At 39.2% G+C, this 19,138-nt stretch overlaps 1 protein-coding gene across 4 annotated transcripts in view; it reads right to left on the reverse strand.

The window, feature by feature from the left end:
• Vcan (versican) overlaps window positions 1–19,138 on the reverse strand; it is a 98,553-nt gene that overhangs the window by 53,841 nt on the left and 25,574 nt on the right. For 2 of the 4 annotated variants that reach the window (XM_006980466.4, XM_015998969.3), the window contains exons 6-7: window positions 9,660–9,953; window positions 640–3,549 (exon numbers count right to left, since the gene is read on the reverse strand). In XM_006980466.4, the coding sequence (XP_006980528.1) occupies window positions 640–3,549; window positions 9,660–9,953 (3,204 nt within the window). The remainder of the gene's footprint in view (window positions 1–639; window positions 3,550–9,659; window positions 9,954–19,138) is intronic. The other 2 variants (XM_076552037.1, XM_015998968.3) reach the window with 1 other exon arrangement.

Here is a 19,138-nt window from a genome sequence, read left to right on the forward strand (position 1 = left end):
GTCCACCTTCTAAAGTAATATTTGTTAATGATTCCAAGCAGTTCCTAGAACTTGGCTAGATTGTGTTGGTTCTAAACAGTTCAATCTACATTTTGAAAATATACTAAAAACAGTCGACATCTTGAAAATGTTAGATTTAAATTAAAATAGACCTATTACCCATTCCACAACTTATGTGATAAACCTGCAAAATCCTGGAAGAGAAAAAAAAAACAAATCTTTAGATATATTTTGGTCAACCCTAGGGATATGCAAAATCATTTAGCTGTCTACATTGTGAGTGCTTGAGGTTAATGGTTGCAGACCAATGGAATGTTAACACAGTCTAGTGCTACACTTGAGTAGTAATGTATGGAAAGACACTGGAATTAAAACACTTTGTTCTGCACGTTCTGAAGTGATGTAACAGTGATGAAGTGGTTGGATTAGATGGCAAAGCAGGGCTTCTTATGACTTTTAAAATAAAACTGTAGCTAACATTCTTCCCAACGGTTTAACATATCCTTCCAATTCTTGTACAGATGCATGAGGCTAACATATTTTTGACACTCCAGTTATCATCTAAGGGCAGCATTTCATACGCTGGTTATTTTAACTTTTCAAGATAAAATGCTGATTGCCTTGAAAGCAAAGACTTACCTGTCTTGTTTTCTCTGACCTCAATAATATAAACATTTATGTCAGGCTGGGATTTTGTCCCTGACAGGGGTGGTGGAGTAGACAATGCCTGAGGTTTGGAGGTCGTTTTTCTTGCCACAGTAGATGGTCTTGTTGGCTGTGTTATGGGAGGCCTTGAGGTCATGTGAGACTCCTGAGCAGTATCAGTTTCCGTTGCCTTAGCTGTGATATCAATGGGAGTTGTGGAAGGGTGCTGGGTTACAGATTCCCCAGGAAGTGTAATGTCACCTGCTGTACTCTCACTGGGCTCCCTCTCAATGACAGGTGGTTCTCTGGTGAATGCAGAAGAGGGCCTGAATGGTGGAGTTCTGTGAAGGCTGTCTATGGACGTGAAGGCACTGATATCACTTGGAACTACTGGAGATTCTGGGAGTTCAGTGGCTCCGGGCCTTTCAAATAATCCTGAGCCTAAATCTGTATAGTCTGGGGTTGGCTTCTTTCCTTCCTCAGTAGCTTCCTCCATAAGCTGTGTGACGTGAGTCCTGAAGGGCCTCAAAGTTGATGCAAATTCTGTTAGACTGCTACCTTCTGCTTCATAATTTAATTCTGGCTCTGTACTTAGAACACCTTTTGGCCTAGTGGTTGATGATAGAGTTACCAAGGTCTCCACTTCCACTTTGTGCTGCGTTATAGCACCGGGTGGGGAAGAGGTACCATGCTCAGTTGTTCCCACTACAGTTGTTTCTAAAAGCGGGACTCTCTCAAACCCTGTGGTCCCCAACCTGTCTTCAGAGACAGTGGTGTATGCTGATCCCTCCCCCTCTTCTGTTAACGCTGTTGTCTCCTTGGCCATTAGTGCAGTAGAACTTGTGGTTTGAGGTTCTGCTGGGGTTTCTCCCTGTATGATTTCTGTTGTTCTCAAAGCTTCGGGAGACATGGTTGCTTCTAGGTGAGTCTGTTCAATGACATCTTGATCAGGTTTGCCTAGCACCTCAGATTCCAGGGGAACGGAGGATTCCAACACACTCCATTCTGTCTTGGGAATTACAGAAAGAGGACTAGTGTGGGACATGTCTACATAAGTGGTGGGCTCCTGGGTGCTACTATGACTAACAAATGCCAATCCTTCCGCATCGGAGGTATGTGCAAATGGGGAGACAGTAAAGACTGGTTTGGAGGCATCCATATCTTCGCCTGAAGCACTTCCTTCCACAGTTGCAGTAATGACTCGGGGCTCGGTGCTTATGGTGGGCAGAACTCCGTCTTCAGCTGTAGACTCTCTCAAAGTTGACTTTTCAGCACTGGCAACTGATGTCGCTGGCTGAAAGGTGACTGTAAATTCTCCCGATGTTAAATCTGCCTCCGAAAACTTTTCTAATGGTTTTTTAGTACTATCTGGGAAAAGAGTATATTGGTCTCCTACATCTGTGAAACTTGGGGTTTCTTTATCCTTCCCATTTGTTCCTGTAGTGCTAAGTAAGACAGGGGGTAATTTTGTAGAGCGGACAACTTCTGTTGAGGCAGAAGGCCTGGAAGTTGAATTATCTTCATCCCATGACCATTTTGATACTGTGACCACTTCCACATTTAGAGTACTGTGGGTCAAATGGGCTGTTGTAACATCTTTGTGGTACTTTGTAACATCTGTTTCCAATCTAGTCAGAGTCGCCATTTCTTCTGCATCTCTTGCATCTGTTGGCTTCACACTTAACTTCCCAGTTGTCAGTGCTAGGGAAACAGATTCTTCAACTGAAGGCTCTGTAAAATGAATTTGCTCTGATGAAGATGTAGAGGGCTTCATTCCGGAGAAGCCTTCTTCTATTATACCTGTAAATGGATCTTTAGTGCTCTTCTCTTGTATCTCATCAACCATGTAAGTATCTTTTTCCAACTCTGGTCTTAGTGTTTCTGTTCTTTCTCTTCCTTGTGTCACTTCTGTTTGTAATGGGGGATAAATAGCTGTGGATATTCCCTCTACTGATATGATGTCACCAGAATAGGGAAGCAAATCTACTTCTGTAAGATGCTCTGATGGAAAGGGGGTTGTAGGCTGTGGTTGACCAAAAGGCTCTTCAGTCATTTTACCATTGGTTTTTTGTTCTTTCTCTTTATCTAGGAGTGATCCATCCATGGCAAGCTTAGTTATAGGTGAAACAACTGTTGACATTGAAATGGACTCTAGGTCCCCTGGCTGGGAGTGGGTAGTGTCTTCTGATGTCTTTGATACTGTGATGACTTCAGGTATTTGGCTGAAGACCTGGGTGCTCGGACCAGATCTAACTGTCAGTGCTCTGTCTTCATCTTCTCTCAAGGTGAATCCATAGTGACTTACGGTCTCCAGTTCAGGACTGGTGCTTACTGTTAGCATTTCCGTTTTGTGTTCTGGGGTCACTTCCATGGATTCAAATGTTGTTTCAGTTGCTGGCAATTCCTTGAGAGGAATGTGCTTTGTGATTTCTGTGGATGTTACTAAGGGGCCCACTTCTATTTGTTCAATCTGTGTAACTGATTCAAGTGTTTGCATATCCTCTGTAATTCCATCCCATGAGCCAGTAGCATGTTGGGAGATGACAGTTGTACTATGGAGTCCTTCCTCCTTAATTTCAGATGTATCTGGCATTCCAAGTGGTCCTGATTCCGAAGGTAAGTAGTCATCCACACCCCAATGGTTCTTGGTACTGGCAGGTGTAGGTGATTCCGTGGCTAATCTGTCTGTGATAGCCTGAGACTGGACTACAGATTTCTGTTCAAAATTGACAATATTTCCTGCAGGAGGGAAGTGTGTGGTAATGATAGGTAATTCGGTGACTAATGGAATGATGGGTGTAGCTCTGTCAGGTGTCATGTATGGTTCTTTGGATAAACTGGGTGATGCAGTTTCTGCGAGGATATTCATTTCGATGGTGGTTGTCTCTGATATATTCTGTTTAGCTAGAAAAATAATTTCAAAGAGTTAATTAGACACATCACTAATAAGGGGTTGAATGACCAGTGTTTAAGTGTTGCTCTGTATTTTTCAGTGGCCCAAGTGATCTTGATACAAAGGAGTCTAAAATCTAAACTTGAAATTAATGCAGGAAGATAAGTGATCACTTAATAGTCACAAACTGATAAGTTGCTCTGTATTATAAGTGTTATTGTACTTGATTTCATACACAATTATTCTCACACAAAAAAATGAACATCATGTGTTTTAAGATAAGTAGATGCCCAAAAGTTATTAACACAGAATTTTCATAAATGGTTATCTGTAATGAACAACAGTGAAGTCATGAAACTTAGAAGGAGAGGGTGGCTTTGTTATCTGGAGATGGACGTCCCCTGCTGCTAGCTTTCTCCAAATATTGCCTTCTTTTCAAGCTGCATAGTGTCTCAGGGGAGAGGGAGTGTTTCAGACTGCAAAACAACAAAAAGCCACATCAAATGGAACCAAGTCACACATAAAACATGACATTGTCCATAACGCGCAGCCTTTCATAAAAACAGGATATTGAACTTTTAATACCCGCTCTTCGTTTGATTCCAGGTGTTGGACATTTGTCTTCGTCTTCCTTTCGACTCTGGAGAGCGTGTTGCCAGCAGATCCTACAACATGTCTGGCAGAGGCTGGTTGGCATTTTCTGTAGTCCTACCATGTGCTGAACAATCTACACAGTGTTTGTACTTATCCCAGGTCTTGGTTTTCAGTCTTACTTTAGCATGAAACACAAATGCTTTGGAAGTAAAGCACCTATGTGAAAATCTTCAGCCTGGAACTACACATTCCTGGGGCATCCTTGATCATCACAGAGGGAGTACATGGTACTCCATAAAGTAGCCTTGTCACTATGTTATAATGACTCCAGGTTTATGGAGAATGGCTGACTTCAGGAAATTTAAGCTGTATAGAGGTGACGATATTATACGTAAAAGTCCTTCTCAACACAGAGGAAATGCAGCAGGCTAGCATACAATGATTGCATTTTCCCAAAGAATCAGCACTTTCTAAAATCAAAAAAAATTAGTTGCCCATGAATGCACAAGGAAGAGTTGTGAGGAACCCACATCCACCATCTTGTTACATTGCATATGATGTAAAATAGCTCTATGAGCAATGCTGGTCTTCGCTATTAGAAATTGTATCTAATACATCAGTAGACTCCAAAAACTTTGTATCTTCCCCCCCAAAAAAAAACTCACTGAAAACCAAAATTGGGTGCTTTTTGGCTTCATCGGTTCTGTCAGAACTTCATGATAAGATAATATGATTTTATCCTAAATCTGAACAAGGTGATAATAAATTCTAATGAGGGGGAACTGGCATTTGTTATTAGCTGTTGATATTCTCCAAACCATTTTAAAAGTCCAAAAGCATCATGTGGTGTTCATTTACACTAATATAAGTTCTTTAAAAATTCATTACTACTTATCCTTTTATATTTAAAAAGAAATTAACCCAAAAGAATACTGGGACCTTGAAAAGTGTGTTAAACAAACTTTTTCTCCTCTTTTCTAAAAAAAAAAAATGATGAGCTGTTTCTGTACTTTTTTCCTGGCACAAACATTCGTCAATTTTGATTGACATGAACAACTTAAAGACCTAAAATGTGTCTGACTATTTTTCTTTTAATTCAATTCTCTATCCTCTGAAATTCCATCACCATTACCTCACTTAACTGCCAGATTTTATGTTTGTCTTATAACTGCATTCTTTAGGGAAACAGTAAAAAAGATGTATGGAGAATGTTCCCATGGAAACATAATACAAACGCTTAGACACCTTTGTATTAGAGAAAATTTAATCATATTATTATTAATAACGGCAGAATGGTAATTTTACTTTTTCCCTCAGAGTATTTTTCATGGCCAATGAAATTAATTTCGAAGAAGGTGACATTGCATTGGAGCCAAGTGAAAGGCTGCGGATCAGGTCCTCCTGTTCAGCCTAGTAACTCTATATAATCCTATGGAAATATTTTTACAGTGTTTTAAAAATGGACTCAGACTTTAAAAATTCAATAAGCACATGTCATTGTCAATTATGACTCTGATTCTCTGTTGCTCTCCTCTAGCCTTGCGGTAGAGTAAGGTGATATAGCAGGAAGTCTTGGGAAGTCTGTCTTACAAAGCCAGGATTTATGTGACTTTGCTTGCAGGGGAAAAGGAGAGGTTTAATAATTTTAGAGCCCTGTTTAAGAAAGTCTGCTTACAATTAAGTTAATTAATTCTATGACTTGGAATGGAAAACCTCAGACTTCCTTTTGGGGTGGGGTGGCTTTTTTCATCAACCTAACAGCTGACCGCCATCAGAACTCAGTGTATCTGATAATGTGCGCCATTTGTTCCAGCCATTCCAGAAACGGAAACGATCTTTGAAAACATCATCTACAAAGAAATAGCCTACGAATAAAAACCAGCATTGTATAGCTTTGCTGACGATTATTATAAAGAGGAGAATACAGTTCTAGAGTATTGTGAAAGTACCTCTCCCATAGTTTCATTCACATTGGACACTTGGATTTGGAAATACTGCTATTGCTTTTTCAATGCCATTATTGAGGAAGCCAACAAAAACCAGCATGCTTTTTTTTCCCCACAAATACTCCCTTCCAATCTTTGCAGCTGTCTGCTACACAGATGTTTTACATCAACATGCTTATGGTGTTTTACATCCTATGGACTATCTTCTCCATGCTTCTGTCATGAGACATGAGGCAGATTTTCCTAACAAAACATAAAACCCGTATCATCAGCAGAATGGCCAGTTTCACTCCTATGCTATCTAAATTTTGGAGAAATGCCTGATTTTAAACCAACTCTTTCATATTATATGTGAAATGTGCATGAGTGTAAACATGGGAAGAATTGAAGTAGCGGGTGCTCCACAGTCGACTCAAGGACTCTGAGGAGCGCATTCATATTGACACAGTAGGATTCAAATTTTAATGCCATTTTAAACTTCTATGAGTGATCAGATGGTAATTGAGTCCCATTCAATAAACAGGAAACATTTTGAAATACAAAGTAAGGAGTTATTATATTTGGTACCTAATGGCACATAATTGTTTAGGGCACAGAAAAGTCAATGAGGTGATCATAGATTAGAATAGCCTAATTATAAACATGAACAAATATATACGAAAGTATATGAAGTGTTGGGAACCAACTGAGCCTGCTCTAGACTCTAGTTCCAAACCTAATGAGAGAAAGAGGGACGGAGAAACAAGGAGGTTCCACCCCAGATCAAATGGGAACTAGTTTAGTCATTAAAACTGTCATTGATGGAATTGTTCCAGGTGGGGGAGACAGAGAGACAATCAAGAAACTATGTTCAATAGAAATGCTGCTATTTGAACTTGATCAACAACTTAAGAGAGCAGTTCAAATTCTAACGTTCAAATTGGATTAAGAAACAAACTAAGAGTGAGGGCTAAAGAACATTAGAATGAAGTTTTTTAGGAAACATGTCATTTCCCCTCTCCTGGCGATCCTTAGTGACATGTATTATGTATTATGACACGTATTATGAAATTTTCAAAAGTCTTCAATTATTTTCATTCATTTGAATTTGAAGATATTTCACATGGACTTTCAAAACCCTGAACTGAATTCTTTCACAGAATGTTTTTAATCTTGAAGCCAAAGAAAACTAGGAAGCAGACAGTTTTCATCACAGGAATATAGTAAGGAAGGTTATTTTTAAAAGGCATTTAGTTGTCTGTTTTTCAAATCTATTAGACCAGATTATCCTATCCATGCACATTATCTGATATTGTATGTGTATTATTAACTGCTTTTATAAGGAAGGGGACATTAGAACAAATTAAGATTTGGAATGCTTATTCACTACGTCGCCTAAAAACCCACTTTTTATGTTTGACAAAACCAAATGATTTACAGCATGCATGCATCTCTTGTTCAACTTATCAAGACAACTGCACACCACAGACATCACTTTGCAGATGGCAGCTGAGGGCATGCCTAGTCACCACTGGACTACATGGCAAAACTGGACATCAGTCAAATCATTTGGAACTCATTGCAAATCTTTAAGTGTACACATACTAAAAGAAGCTTTGCAAAAGGCACTAGGAGCTGGAGGAGGCTGCTGGCACTGAAGCATTCCAACCTCCACTGTGCTCAGTGAGCTAGGAATGATAGTCTAAGGACGGAAGAAATACACAAGAATCAGGACTGCAGGTAACATAGGGGGAAGGATGGTATGCATGGTATTCCAAAATTCTATACATTTAAATGAATAGAAAAATAATAAATACCAATGACTTTTGCGCTTAATGTAAGTTAAATTTAATATGGTCAATCTACTTAAGTTTAAGGACCTTGCTTTTTATGCATCCATGTAAATTCATTTAGATAAGCATTTAAAATCTGCCAGGGGTGATTATTTAATAATAATCTCTATGGTTACAGATAAGCTTTGGTTTCCATTTTACCCTCAAAGAGAAAATGTGTTTTTTTTTCTCCTGTTGTTAATTTTATACAGTGCAGGAGAATTTAGAGGGGATGGTTAGGCCAGCCACTTGATTGGCCCCTTATAACTTTTCTGGTCCCATCCCCTTCTAACCATCAGCCTAAGCCTGTCCCTTCATCACATCAAAAACTTAATGTGAAAGTCATTTTATACCTAATTTACATAAATATCATTAACAAGAGAATTTGGCATAAATGAATATGCATGTCATATATACATACATGTATATATTACTATATTTAGGATAAGATTTTTCATTATTATTGTTGTTTTTCTGAAAAAGATTGTGGAAGATTTCGTTGTCCTGAGGCCTGAGAAGAAAAGGTAGCATTTTCTAGGCCTTTTGTGGATCAGCCAGCTTGAATTAAGCTAATAAACAACATATGGCTATAACAGAAAAGCAAGTCTAAAGGGGAGATTTAGGCAGAGGCAGCCTAGCAGGGAGACAGAAGACTGTGAAATGAAACCTTTCCATGCTTCTATCAGCTCACAGATCCAATATCTTTTCGGACACACTGCTTAAGTTTATAGCTCTGTCTTTTTTCTCACTGAAAAATGCCTGCATATTTCACTCTAGAAACCAATTAATAATTGTCTAGTTATTTTAATTACCTATTGCTCTAACAAGAAGAATTAGAAAGCTAGTTCAATACACTTCCTGTGTTATATTGATATTTAATTATTATATTAGTCACTGTCAGACTTAGACCAAGTCATTAAAATAGCTAATCATTTGTTATTTAGCAAACATAATACAGATCCTAGAGTAAATACTACCATAAAATTTTGACTAGTTATTGTTTAGTTAAGCAGTCTATAATTACCATCCTATATAATGTGACTGATGTTTAAAAATAATTTAAGGATGTCTGAAATTTTAAAATATGTATAGTGTGAGTGCTATTTAAAATTAATTTTATGAGGTAAAGATAGCTAATTCACTCATATTACATGTTTCAAAGAGGCTATATTGTACTTTCACTAACTCAAAGCAAAATTAATCACCAAAAGGCACATATTCTATTACTTGAAACAAAATGAGATATGTGAATTATATTGATTATTTGATAGTATGGTTCCTTTTAGGTGGGAATTGAACATAATCATTATCAATTTCAGCACAAATACTCACCTGCAGTGACTTAAATTTATAACTGTCCACTTTTTACCATAAGAATGACATCAAAGACAATGTAAACAGGATTCAAACGTTTAACTCAACTGCTGTTGGCTGCACGTGGACATGCCAACAGTGAAACTGCATTTAAAGGCTTCGATTAACAGGAAATGACAATTCAGGGTGTGTTCTGTGAATTTTGGTAGCAGAGTGAGCCTAAGACTCTAATCTGACATTCCCATCCCCTTCAAGAAAACCCACTTGCCCAGCTCCCTACCTTCTTTTAACCATTATGTAGTGATAAATCTGCTGCATCTAAGTCACCGAACTGTCTCTGTTCCATGCACATCGTACAGGATGCAGAATCCATCCCAACATCTACTTGAACCTCAGTGAACATCTTTGCTGCAGCTTTTAAAATCTCTAGTTTTCAGAAAGGTATCAAACACTTACGTTTAAAGCAGTAGGCATCAAATCTGCTATCAGGGAGAGGGAAGCATGTCTGGTTCTCAAAACGATACAGGGTTCTCACCCCAAGTAGACCACCTCCACACTGGGCCCTGGCCACAGTCACAGGGTGCCGCACACTGGCATCTGACAGCCACCCGTAATCGCATTGGTCAAAGCCGTTCCTCCAAGCTGCATGAAGCTCCCCGACAGTCGCCAGCCTAGCATCCTGGTTTTCACACTCTTCTTCGGCCTCCTCAAAGGTGAATTTATTGGGAGCAGTGATGTGAAACACATCACCTGGAATAAGAAGAGGAAGAAAAAAAGCCTTAGGTTTACTATTGATTCTCTTCCTGTTTTGATAAATGCAGACAGGATATGTTGATACTTTGTACAGTAAGGAGGCAGCTTCTTATGGGATTAAAGCAAGTACCAACATGGTTACTTTGATAAAACTGTTACTACCATAAAATAAAAACAATACACCACACAAGTTTAATTCTACACAAGTGTTTGTGTATGTGTGCATGTGCATGAGTATATATGTGTATGTATATATACATGTATTTCCTTCCAAAAAGCATTCATTTGCTAATAACATTTGATAAACCACTTTAAAAAAAAATCTTTCTAAGTGATTCTTCAACATCCTGTCCAGAGAACCCTAAAATCAAACAGTAGTCCTTCCTTCATATTACTACGGCCCAAACAGATTAAGTTTCTTGATCAAACTACAAGATAAAAAAGTGCCCAGGAATCTGATTTGGGAAAGGATGGAAGCCGCAGGAATGAAAGGGTTCTTCATTTCACCTGTCTCCCTGGCTCAGGGTTGCTGTGAAGGTTCTGTAGGCCACAGCTACACAGCAGTGCAAGGCTAAGGGTGTCTGAGGGCTGACATCAGCTCCCACTGAACAGCTTAAGGGACCCTGGCTTCTACGGAGGAAACCCCCTCCCTGCTCATTTTTTTTCCTACTTGCTCTACCCAGAGAAGAAGACACGTGTTCTAATTTTCCCAGAGTCACCATAAATGTCAGCAGGGGTTCTAAGAAAGATCAATAGACTATAATACCTGCTGATCGATTAACAAGCAAATCCTGAACACTTGCTGCGCTCATCATTAGATCCAATTAGCAGAGACGACTGCTCATTTTCATGAACATGTATTGCAATAAAATTCTGGAAAACTCGGTCGTTAAACCTGTATTTTATCTGGGCAACCAGTGTTAACAATTTGCTAAAATAAACTTAACTCAAATTAAATGATGCTTTTAGGATATGATCACAAATGGCTAAAAGTCAGACAAAACGCTAAAGAACACCTAAATAAATATAACTTGAATAGGAAAGAGACCAACTGAGATGGAGAGGAAGCTAAAATTTTGACAGGCCAGTATGGCAGAAGCCGGAGTTCTGTTTCTGTAACTCAGAGATGATTTCTAGCTCTATGATATTTAAGACAATAAGGACACAGAGTTCTCAGGATGTCGATCTATGATCTACCATAGACCCAAGCCAGATGGAACAAGCCAACTGCTTAAATGAATGGTGCCATTAGTCTGAGTGTGTGGTAGTTTTATGAGAAAAAAGAAAATTAGTCATAGGGAAAAAAAAGCCAACATATACAGATCAGCTTTTCTTACTATAAACCCAAAATTTGTACCAGGGAAAATAAAGCAAATCCCCACTAAGAGCTGCTAGATAAAGAACATTATTTTTACCAGGGGGTTAAGAATGGTTTTATATACTATATCACCTAGACTGGTGAACAGCAACAACAACCATAATCCTAAATCCAAATATGCACACAAAGAACACCTTCCCCTCCCTACCCCCCGCAATGTCAACCCCCACCCCCATAAAGTTTAAAGGCCTCCAAGTCCCTCTACCAGTTACACAGTGTGCATTCAGGAATACGTGTTCACAATGTCATTTCTAGTTCTTGTAGAAATCGTGTTTTTTCCCCCACGCTCTTCAGGCAACACATTAAATAAAATTAACTCTGGCACTACCTGGAAGAATCCCTGAATTTTCATCTATGGACTTGGCACAAAGCAGCTTGGAAAGGACTGGAGGGAGGTGTCAGCCTGAGCAACCTCATTCTTCTGGGTATCACACCTGGCTTGGGCCTGAAATGGATGCACATTTAGGGAGGCAAGCATGCCTATTTCTAGCCCTCAAAGGCACAACTCATGGGTTTGTTGTCACAGATGACATCACTCTGGCTATCTCAGCTTCCTGCATTGTTAGACACTCTGTTCTAAAGGAAAACTACTCTTCCCAGAGACTATCACGAGTGACCTGCCAGCCAGACCGAAGCAAAGAATCTCACTAATTAAGGAAAATTCTGCTTCTGGAGACAAAACCAGAGAAATGGCTAATAAGGAGCAATGTCCCCAGGATAACAGGATCCCAGTTTTAAAGGGTAAACACGGCTGGGTATTAAAATGAATAAAGATTTAGTTATTGCCAAAATGGTTATAAAGGGAAATGTCATTTTCATTCACCAATGAAGAGCTACTTAGTAAACTTTCCATGTAGGAATTATCATCAAATCTAACCTTATATCAATGATTTAGCTCACTTGAAAGATATGATTTCCTTTCAATATCTGTGATATCCACAGAAGAATGATTTTACTAGTTGAACTTCTGTATCCCAAGACTGATTAATTTCCATTGCATTTATGTGTAAGAACCTTTCCAACCTTGGAAAGATTTAATTTGTTTACTTTGGATTTTATATTTACTTTTATTTTATTTATATGTATGTATATGTGTCTCTCTGTGTGTATACTCATACACATGCCAGTTCCCTCAGATGCCAGAAGATGTCAGATTCCCTGGAGCTGGACATCTATTGATGAGTTCATCTTTTGAAATACTCTGGAAATTTTTGCTCTAAAGACACGTATTTCAACGAAGTAAAGAATTCACAAGTGATTTATAGTAAACATATCTTAAAATTCTGGTAGCTACCAGATGAGCCACCAGCGTATCACTGGCTGAAATGAGTAAATTGGAAGTAACCAAAGAAGACGAGTATCTAGATACCCGTGAGTCAAAACCACTTGCCAAATTTCCTCCCTCGGGGAGGAAACTGAAATTTGACTAGCAAAGGACAACTCTGCTCTGTCGCTTCTCATCCACACACGTACCTGAGCAATCAAGGTCATTTTAGATTTAGCAGACAGCTGCCTCCTAGGTGGACAATGACTTCTTTGACTTTGACAAGAAATCTACCATAACATTCATAGGAGTGGTTTCATCAAAACAGCTATGTGGATTTTTTTTAAAGTTTATACATATATAGTCATGTTACTGTTCACATAGACTATAATGAAGAACAGAGGATTTTACACAAGATAATTTGCCTATTCAGATAGAAAATGCATATAAACATTATCACACATTTTCAAGCTAACTGCTTCAAGCTTTAACCTATTCCTTTTGATTACCTCTCCAGGGATGGTCTAGAGTAGTGGTTCTCAATCTGTGGGTCACTACCCCTTGGTAGTTGAATGACCCTTTAACAGGGGTCTCATATCAGATATCCTGCATATCGGATATTTACATTATGATGCGTGAAAGTAGCAAAATACAGTTATGAAAATAATTTTATGGTTGGGGGTCAACACCACAAGAGGAGTTGTATTATAAGGTCATAGCATTGCGAAGGTTGAAAACCACTGGTCTAGAAAGAACTAGAAGACACTTCATTTAGATTTTAGTATCTGTTGACACTGCACAAACTAGAACTTTCTTAATCAGGGGAATTAACATCATCAGAAATATTAAGGAAAATTACTTTAATTTGACCAGTAGCTACTGCAAGACTCCTTGAAAGCATGCCATGTGCTTTTTCCATGCTCTGATGGGAAAGAGGCTTCTTGGCAGACTAAAAGGTGACACATACTGAAACAGCAAGAAATGGCGAAACAAATTAAAGCATGAAAAATGATCCCTGGTGTGCAAATGTTAACACTTCTTCCCAGGAGACCCAGCAGAACTGTTAAGAAGCTCAAGTCCAGAGCAATCCTAGGATACTAAATAAAGCTGGTGGCTCTTCTCTGTGGTCAAAGCTGCGGCCTCACCATGGTTTTTTGAACCAGGGAATTTGCTGGGCAGCATCAAAAATTTTAAGTTTCTTTTTTTCCACATGTGCTTATTGGTTCTGTTGTACTAAACTATATGCTGTGCATATCGGTTCAGTAAAGTAGCAAAATCTCTGCCTTTGCTTTTAGTTTCACTATGAAATTTATGTGATAAATAACCTTGTTAGTTGGGTAAAACTTACATGTGAGCAGCGTATCGCTGACTGAAATGAGTAAATTGGAAGTAACCAAAGAAGGCAAACATCTAGGTACCCGTGAGTCAAAACCACTTGCCAAATATGCCAGAGCACATGGTGTTAACAGCAATTCAATATAATCATTGGCTTCAAAGTATTGACAAACTGTTTCAAAGGATTTCTCTTTCACTCTTTCTCTGTCATATTTTGACTAAAATACATATACATGTATTTTAAAATGAATAATGTTAAAAATGAATAAATGAATATTCATTTTCCTCTGGGTCACAAATCAACTATACGTGTTTGGCATAGCATCTCATAAACACTGTTCACTGCCTCCTTAAAGAGCCACTGTTTAGGGAACTCATGAACCATGGACCAATAGCTGTGGAGCCTCCAAGGGGCGGGACTAGGCCCTCTGCGTAGGCATGAGTTGTTTAGCTTGAACTGTTTGGGTTACCCCCTGGCAGTGGGAGCAGGATCTGTCCCCTGGTGCATGAGTGGGCTTTTTGGAGCCCAATGCCTATGGTGGGACACCTTGCACAACCTTGGTTCTGGGAAGGGGCTTGGACCTGCCTCAGCCGATGTGCCAGGCTCTGCTGACTCCCCATGGGAGACCTTGCCTTAGAGGACATGGGAATGGGGGGTGGGTTGGGGAGGAAGGCTGGGGGGCAGGAGGAGGGAGGAGAGGGGCACCTGTGGTTGGTATGTAAAATGAACAGAAAATTTCTTAATAATAAAAAAAAGAAGGGGGGGAGAGCCACTATTTATATATACTGCAAATATATGTCAGTTCCACTAAGATTGGATCTTATGACCTGCAAAAAAGTCAGTCTTCTGCAAGCCGTGACAGGGATGCTCTGGGCTGGCAGAATCACCTCAGTGAAGCTCAGAACCCAGGGTCAGCACTGGGCTGCCAGTGCTTCTCACTTGGGAGTAAAGACCCTAGAAAGGTGCATATGTGCTTTCCAAATTTCTTACTTGTTCTAGGCTGAGGTTGAGGCAAAACTACAAATTAGCACTAATAGACTGGTACAGTTATGTACCAGTCTATTAGTACAGAAGAATACATGAAAATCAATTGATTTCTGACCACCAGAAGTAGATAATTAGAAAAAGAAATTAAGAAAAATCCATTTACATTCACATCAAAAATATAATACTAAGAATAAATTATACAAAATTTTGTAAATTTTATACTCTGGAAACTAAAAGCATTCCTGCATGAAATCAAATATTTAAACCCCCCAGAAAAGCATCCCATGTTTGTGAACCAGAAGACTTACGATTGCTATGATGGCCAAATACTCTCACTTGATCTGGAGACTTAATGTAATCTCTACTGAATCCTAGCTGACTTCCTTGTAGAAACTGGCAAGCTGATTCTAAAATTAATTTAGGAACCCAAGAGACTCAGAATAGCATCTACACTGGGAAAGAAGAACAGAAGAGGTCTCATGTGTTCCAATTTCAAACTTTTCTATAAAACTATAGCAATAAAGGCAATACTGTACTGTAAGTCAAGAATTAAGATATACATCTATAACCCCCTTGATGTGGAGGTAGAGACGGGAAGATCAGGAGGCAAGGCCAGCCTTAACTACACAGAAATTTTGTGGCCAGCCTGTATTACAAACGATTCTTCTAACTCAAAAATCAAAAATCACAACAACAACAACATACTAGAGGTATAAAGATGGGCAAGTAGATTAATATCATAGAATTGAGAGTCCAAAAATAAATATGTGTCTGCTTGGTTTGTTTTCAAGAGGGTGAAAAACTCATTAAATGGAAAAAAAAATACACCTTATGAGAAATTGTGCTGGGCAATAGAATGACTTTGAACCTATATCTAATGTTATATATAAAAAGTAACTCAAAATGAATCAAAATAAAAGTAAGAGAATTAAAAGTCGTGAAATGCAGCAGAGCATGGTGGCACATACTTTAATCCCAGCACTCTGGAGGCAGAGGCAGGCAGATCTATGTGAGTGCAAGGCTAGCCTGGGCTACAGAGTGAGTTCCAGCACAGCCAGAGCTACACAGAGAAACCCTGTCTCAAAAACCAAAAACAACAACAATGAAAATGTCATGGAATTCTTTGAAGAAAACCAAGTGGAAAGTTTTATGACTGGAGATTTGGCAATATTTCCTTAGTGTTGACACCAAAAGAACATAGTAATGGATGGATTAGATTTGGTTAAAATTAAAAACTTCTTAACTTCAAAGGGTCCCAGAAAAAAACTTAAATGACATCTTACAGACTTGGGGAAGTATTTTCAAGTAATATGCAAAGTAATGACCAACAATTTAAAGAGAGAGAGAGAAAAAAAGATAAAGTTTAAAGAAAATCTACAATTTCTATCAAGAATTTCTTGGTTAACTATTATGTGTGTCCATGCCTATGACAATCCCTTGATGTTGGCTCAGAAATAAAATACAGAAACTTGTGGTCTTTTTGCCTTTTCTCAAACTGAGAGCTTAAAGTATTTTTTCAGAAATAAATCTGGTAACATCATATTTGAAAAAAAAAAAAGAAATCAAAACAAACACAAAGGTCATGAAACCAACTTTAAAGCAGAATGTTTGTTTGTTTGTTTATTTATTTTACAAGAAATCCCAGTGTGAGTCAGAAGAGCCAATCAAGAAATTCTGGAAACACTAGCTTTTGAATGCCAGTAATAGAGAATGTTGGAAAGACAGGCTGGGGGAGTGTTCTCTTTGCTAATCAGTGCACCACAGCGTGTGTGTGTGTGTGTGTGTGTGTGTGTGTGTGTGTGTGTGTGTGTGTGTGGTCATACACAAGCTCTGCAGAGGGCCAGGGCCAAGTGCTTGGGATGCACTCAGAGTCACAGTAGAGAAAGAAAAGTCAAACTAAGCAGGCTGCAGCAGCCTACGTTGTTGAGGCTTAGAAGACCAGGCAGAGTCTGTGCTTGTGGAAAAAACCCATGAAGCACAATGTTTAGTAGGAAAAAGGGCAGGGTCAGAGTGGTGAATGTGCATTTGTGGTTATAAAACAGGTCTGCTAAAGAACTGTAGAGGGCACTGTTTGTGAGCAGCAAAACCAAAAGTGAATGACAAGATGATTCACAAATAGGAAACGTTAGTGTATGTGATGGTTTGAATAGGAATGCCCTCCCCCTCCCCCAGGCTCTTATACTTAAGTGTGTGGTCATTAAGGGGTGGTATTACTTGAGAGGGATTAGGAGGTATGGCTTTGTTGGAGCAAGTGTGGCTTTGTTGGAGGAAGTGTGTCACTGGGGGTGGAATTTGGGGGTTCAAGATCTCAAGCCCGGTCCAGGTGTCTCTCTTCCTTCTACCTGTGGATTCAGATATAGCACTCTCAGTTCCTCCAGCACCATGTCTGCCTGCATGCTGCCATGCTTCCCACCATGATAACAATGGACTAAACCTGTGAAACTGGGAGCAAGCCCCAAGTAAATGCTTTCCTTTGAAAGAGTTGCCATGGTCATGGGGTCTCTTCACAGCGATAGAGCACTAAGACAGTATGAAACGAGGAAGACGTTTATGACTACACATGCAAACCTAAAAATTAACATTTCATTGTTTAGTCTTTTGTTTTTATAAAATATTTTGGGGCTCCATTCATCCCACAGAACATGTAAATTACAGTTTACATAGAGACAATAAGAAATTAAATTGTTCACTTTGCTGATTTGTCCAACCTATGGAGAATCTACTGTGTGACTGTAACATATTAGGGATAGAAAGATGAATTTGTATGGGTGATACCCCTCCCGGAACCCACAGACTAACAAGAGAAAGAAATGAAGGCAAATATTTTCAGACAGTGATCACCGTTGTCCATTCAAGGTTCCTGGGTGATAAAGGAAAGAGACAACAGATAAAAGAGAAGGTCCACAGGGGAGGTCTCTCAGCACACTGGGAGCCTTTGTGAAAGCCAGAGAGCCAGAATGGCAGCCAGCTCATGGAGCTGAGGTTAAAACCTAAAGGCAAGGCTGCATAGTAAACACAGGCCATGAGCAGATAGGACACAGGTCTCCACAGTTAGAAGAGAAGGAACTCTGGGGCAATCAGTCATGTCAGGAGGCAAGCCTAGGACTGATTCATTTGCAAGGGAACTTAGTGGGTCAGCCAGGAAGGGAGGCTCTCTGACCTCATTCATCACACTCCCATTTGTCTGCAGAGAAAATATAAAGCCTTTTAAAACAAAAAAAAGCCAACTATTTTCTGACAGGCACTTGCTACCATTAGAAACGCTAACAAATATTTTCATTTAAAAAGGATTGATTTTTTTTTTAAGTTTGAGGTATTTTTAGCTGAAATATTCACATTGTACTCTTTTCAGCTTATTCTTGGCTATCTCATCTGGGAATTGTTTTCTGCCATAACCGCCGCTGGAAACGCACACCTTCTAACCCTCTGCCAGTCTCAGCAGAGAATACAGTAACTCACAAAGCACCTTCAGGAAGATTTAGACCCCCAAACGGCAAGACCACCGCCATGTGTCTGTAGGTACATGACTCTGTGGAGAAGGTGAGGCCAGAATGATCCTGAATGCTGTGATACAGGCAGACACTATCTAGTCAGAGTAGATTTATTTCAAACGAATTCGGAAGGATAATAGAAAACCATTTATTTGCCAAAGTGTTATCTTTTAATTATTCAATAATGTTCCGGTATTAAGTTAATCACATTCAATAGGATCCTGTCTTCACGATGCTCTGTTTCTGGTTGATCCCTCTGTCCTTCAAAGTACCATGACTCAAGCTGCCTTTGACAGAGCGCTGCACTCTTAACACTGTACAGCAAGTCTATTTTTAAGAAATCGCTAGGGATGGAACTTCATAGTTTCCAAAGACTTTTTCAGCATTTAACAATCTTCACAGCTAGAAACATTCGCCCCCTATAGAAGCTGATACACGAAGGTGTGGCTTCAAATGCTTTTCTTCTCTGACTGCAGTGGGAATAGAGAACCTCTCGTCCCCATAAGTGATACAGCAGCTCCGATTTATTAATCACTAACTTTGTGCCATACAATGTAGTAAAAGCTACACATATTATCTCATTCAGTCTCTGGACCGTGCTTCAAAAGTAAATACTCTAAATTGCAAAGTAACCGTTTAAAGCCTAAAGACTCAAAGTTTGCCCATGCCCTGACAAGTAGTGAATGGCAGCATAGGACAGCACCAAGGTGTTTCTTTTTAAATGGT

This window comes from Peromyscus maniculatus, chromosome 15, assembly GCF_049852395.1.
Source record: "Peromyscus maniculatus bairdii isolate BWxNUB_F1_BW_parent chromosome 15, HU_Pman_BW_mat_3.1, whole genome shotgun sequence".
Taxonomy (NCBI): Eukaryota; Metazoa; Chordata; class Mammalia; order Rodentia; family Cricetidae; genus Peromyscus; species Peromyscus maniculatus.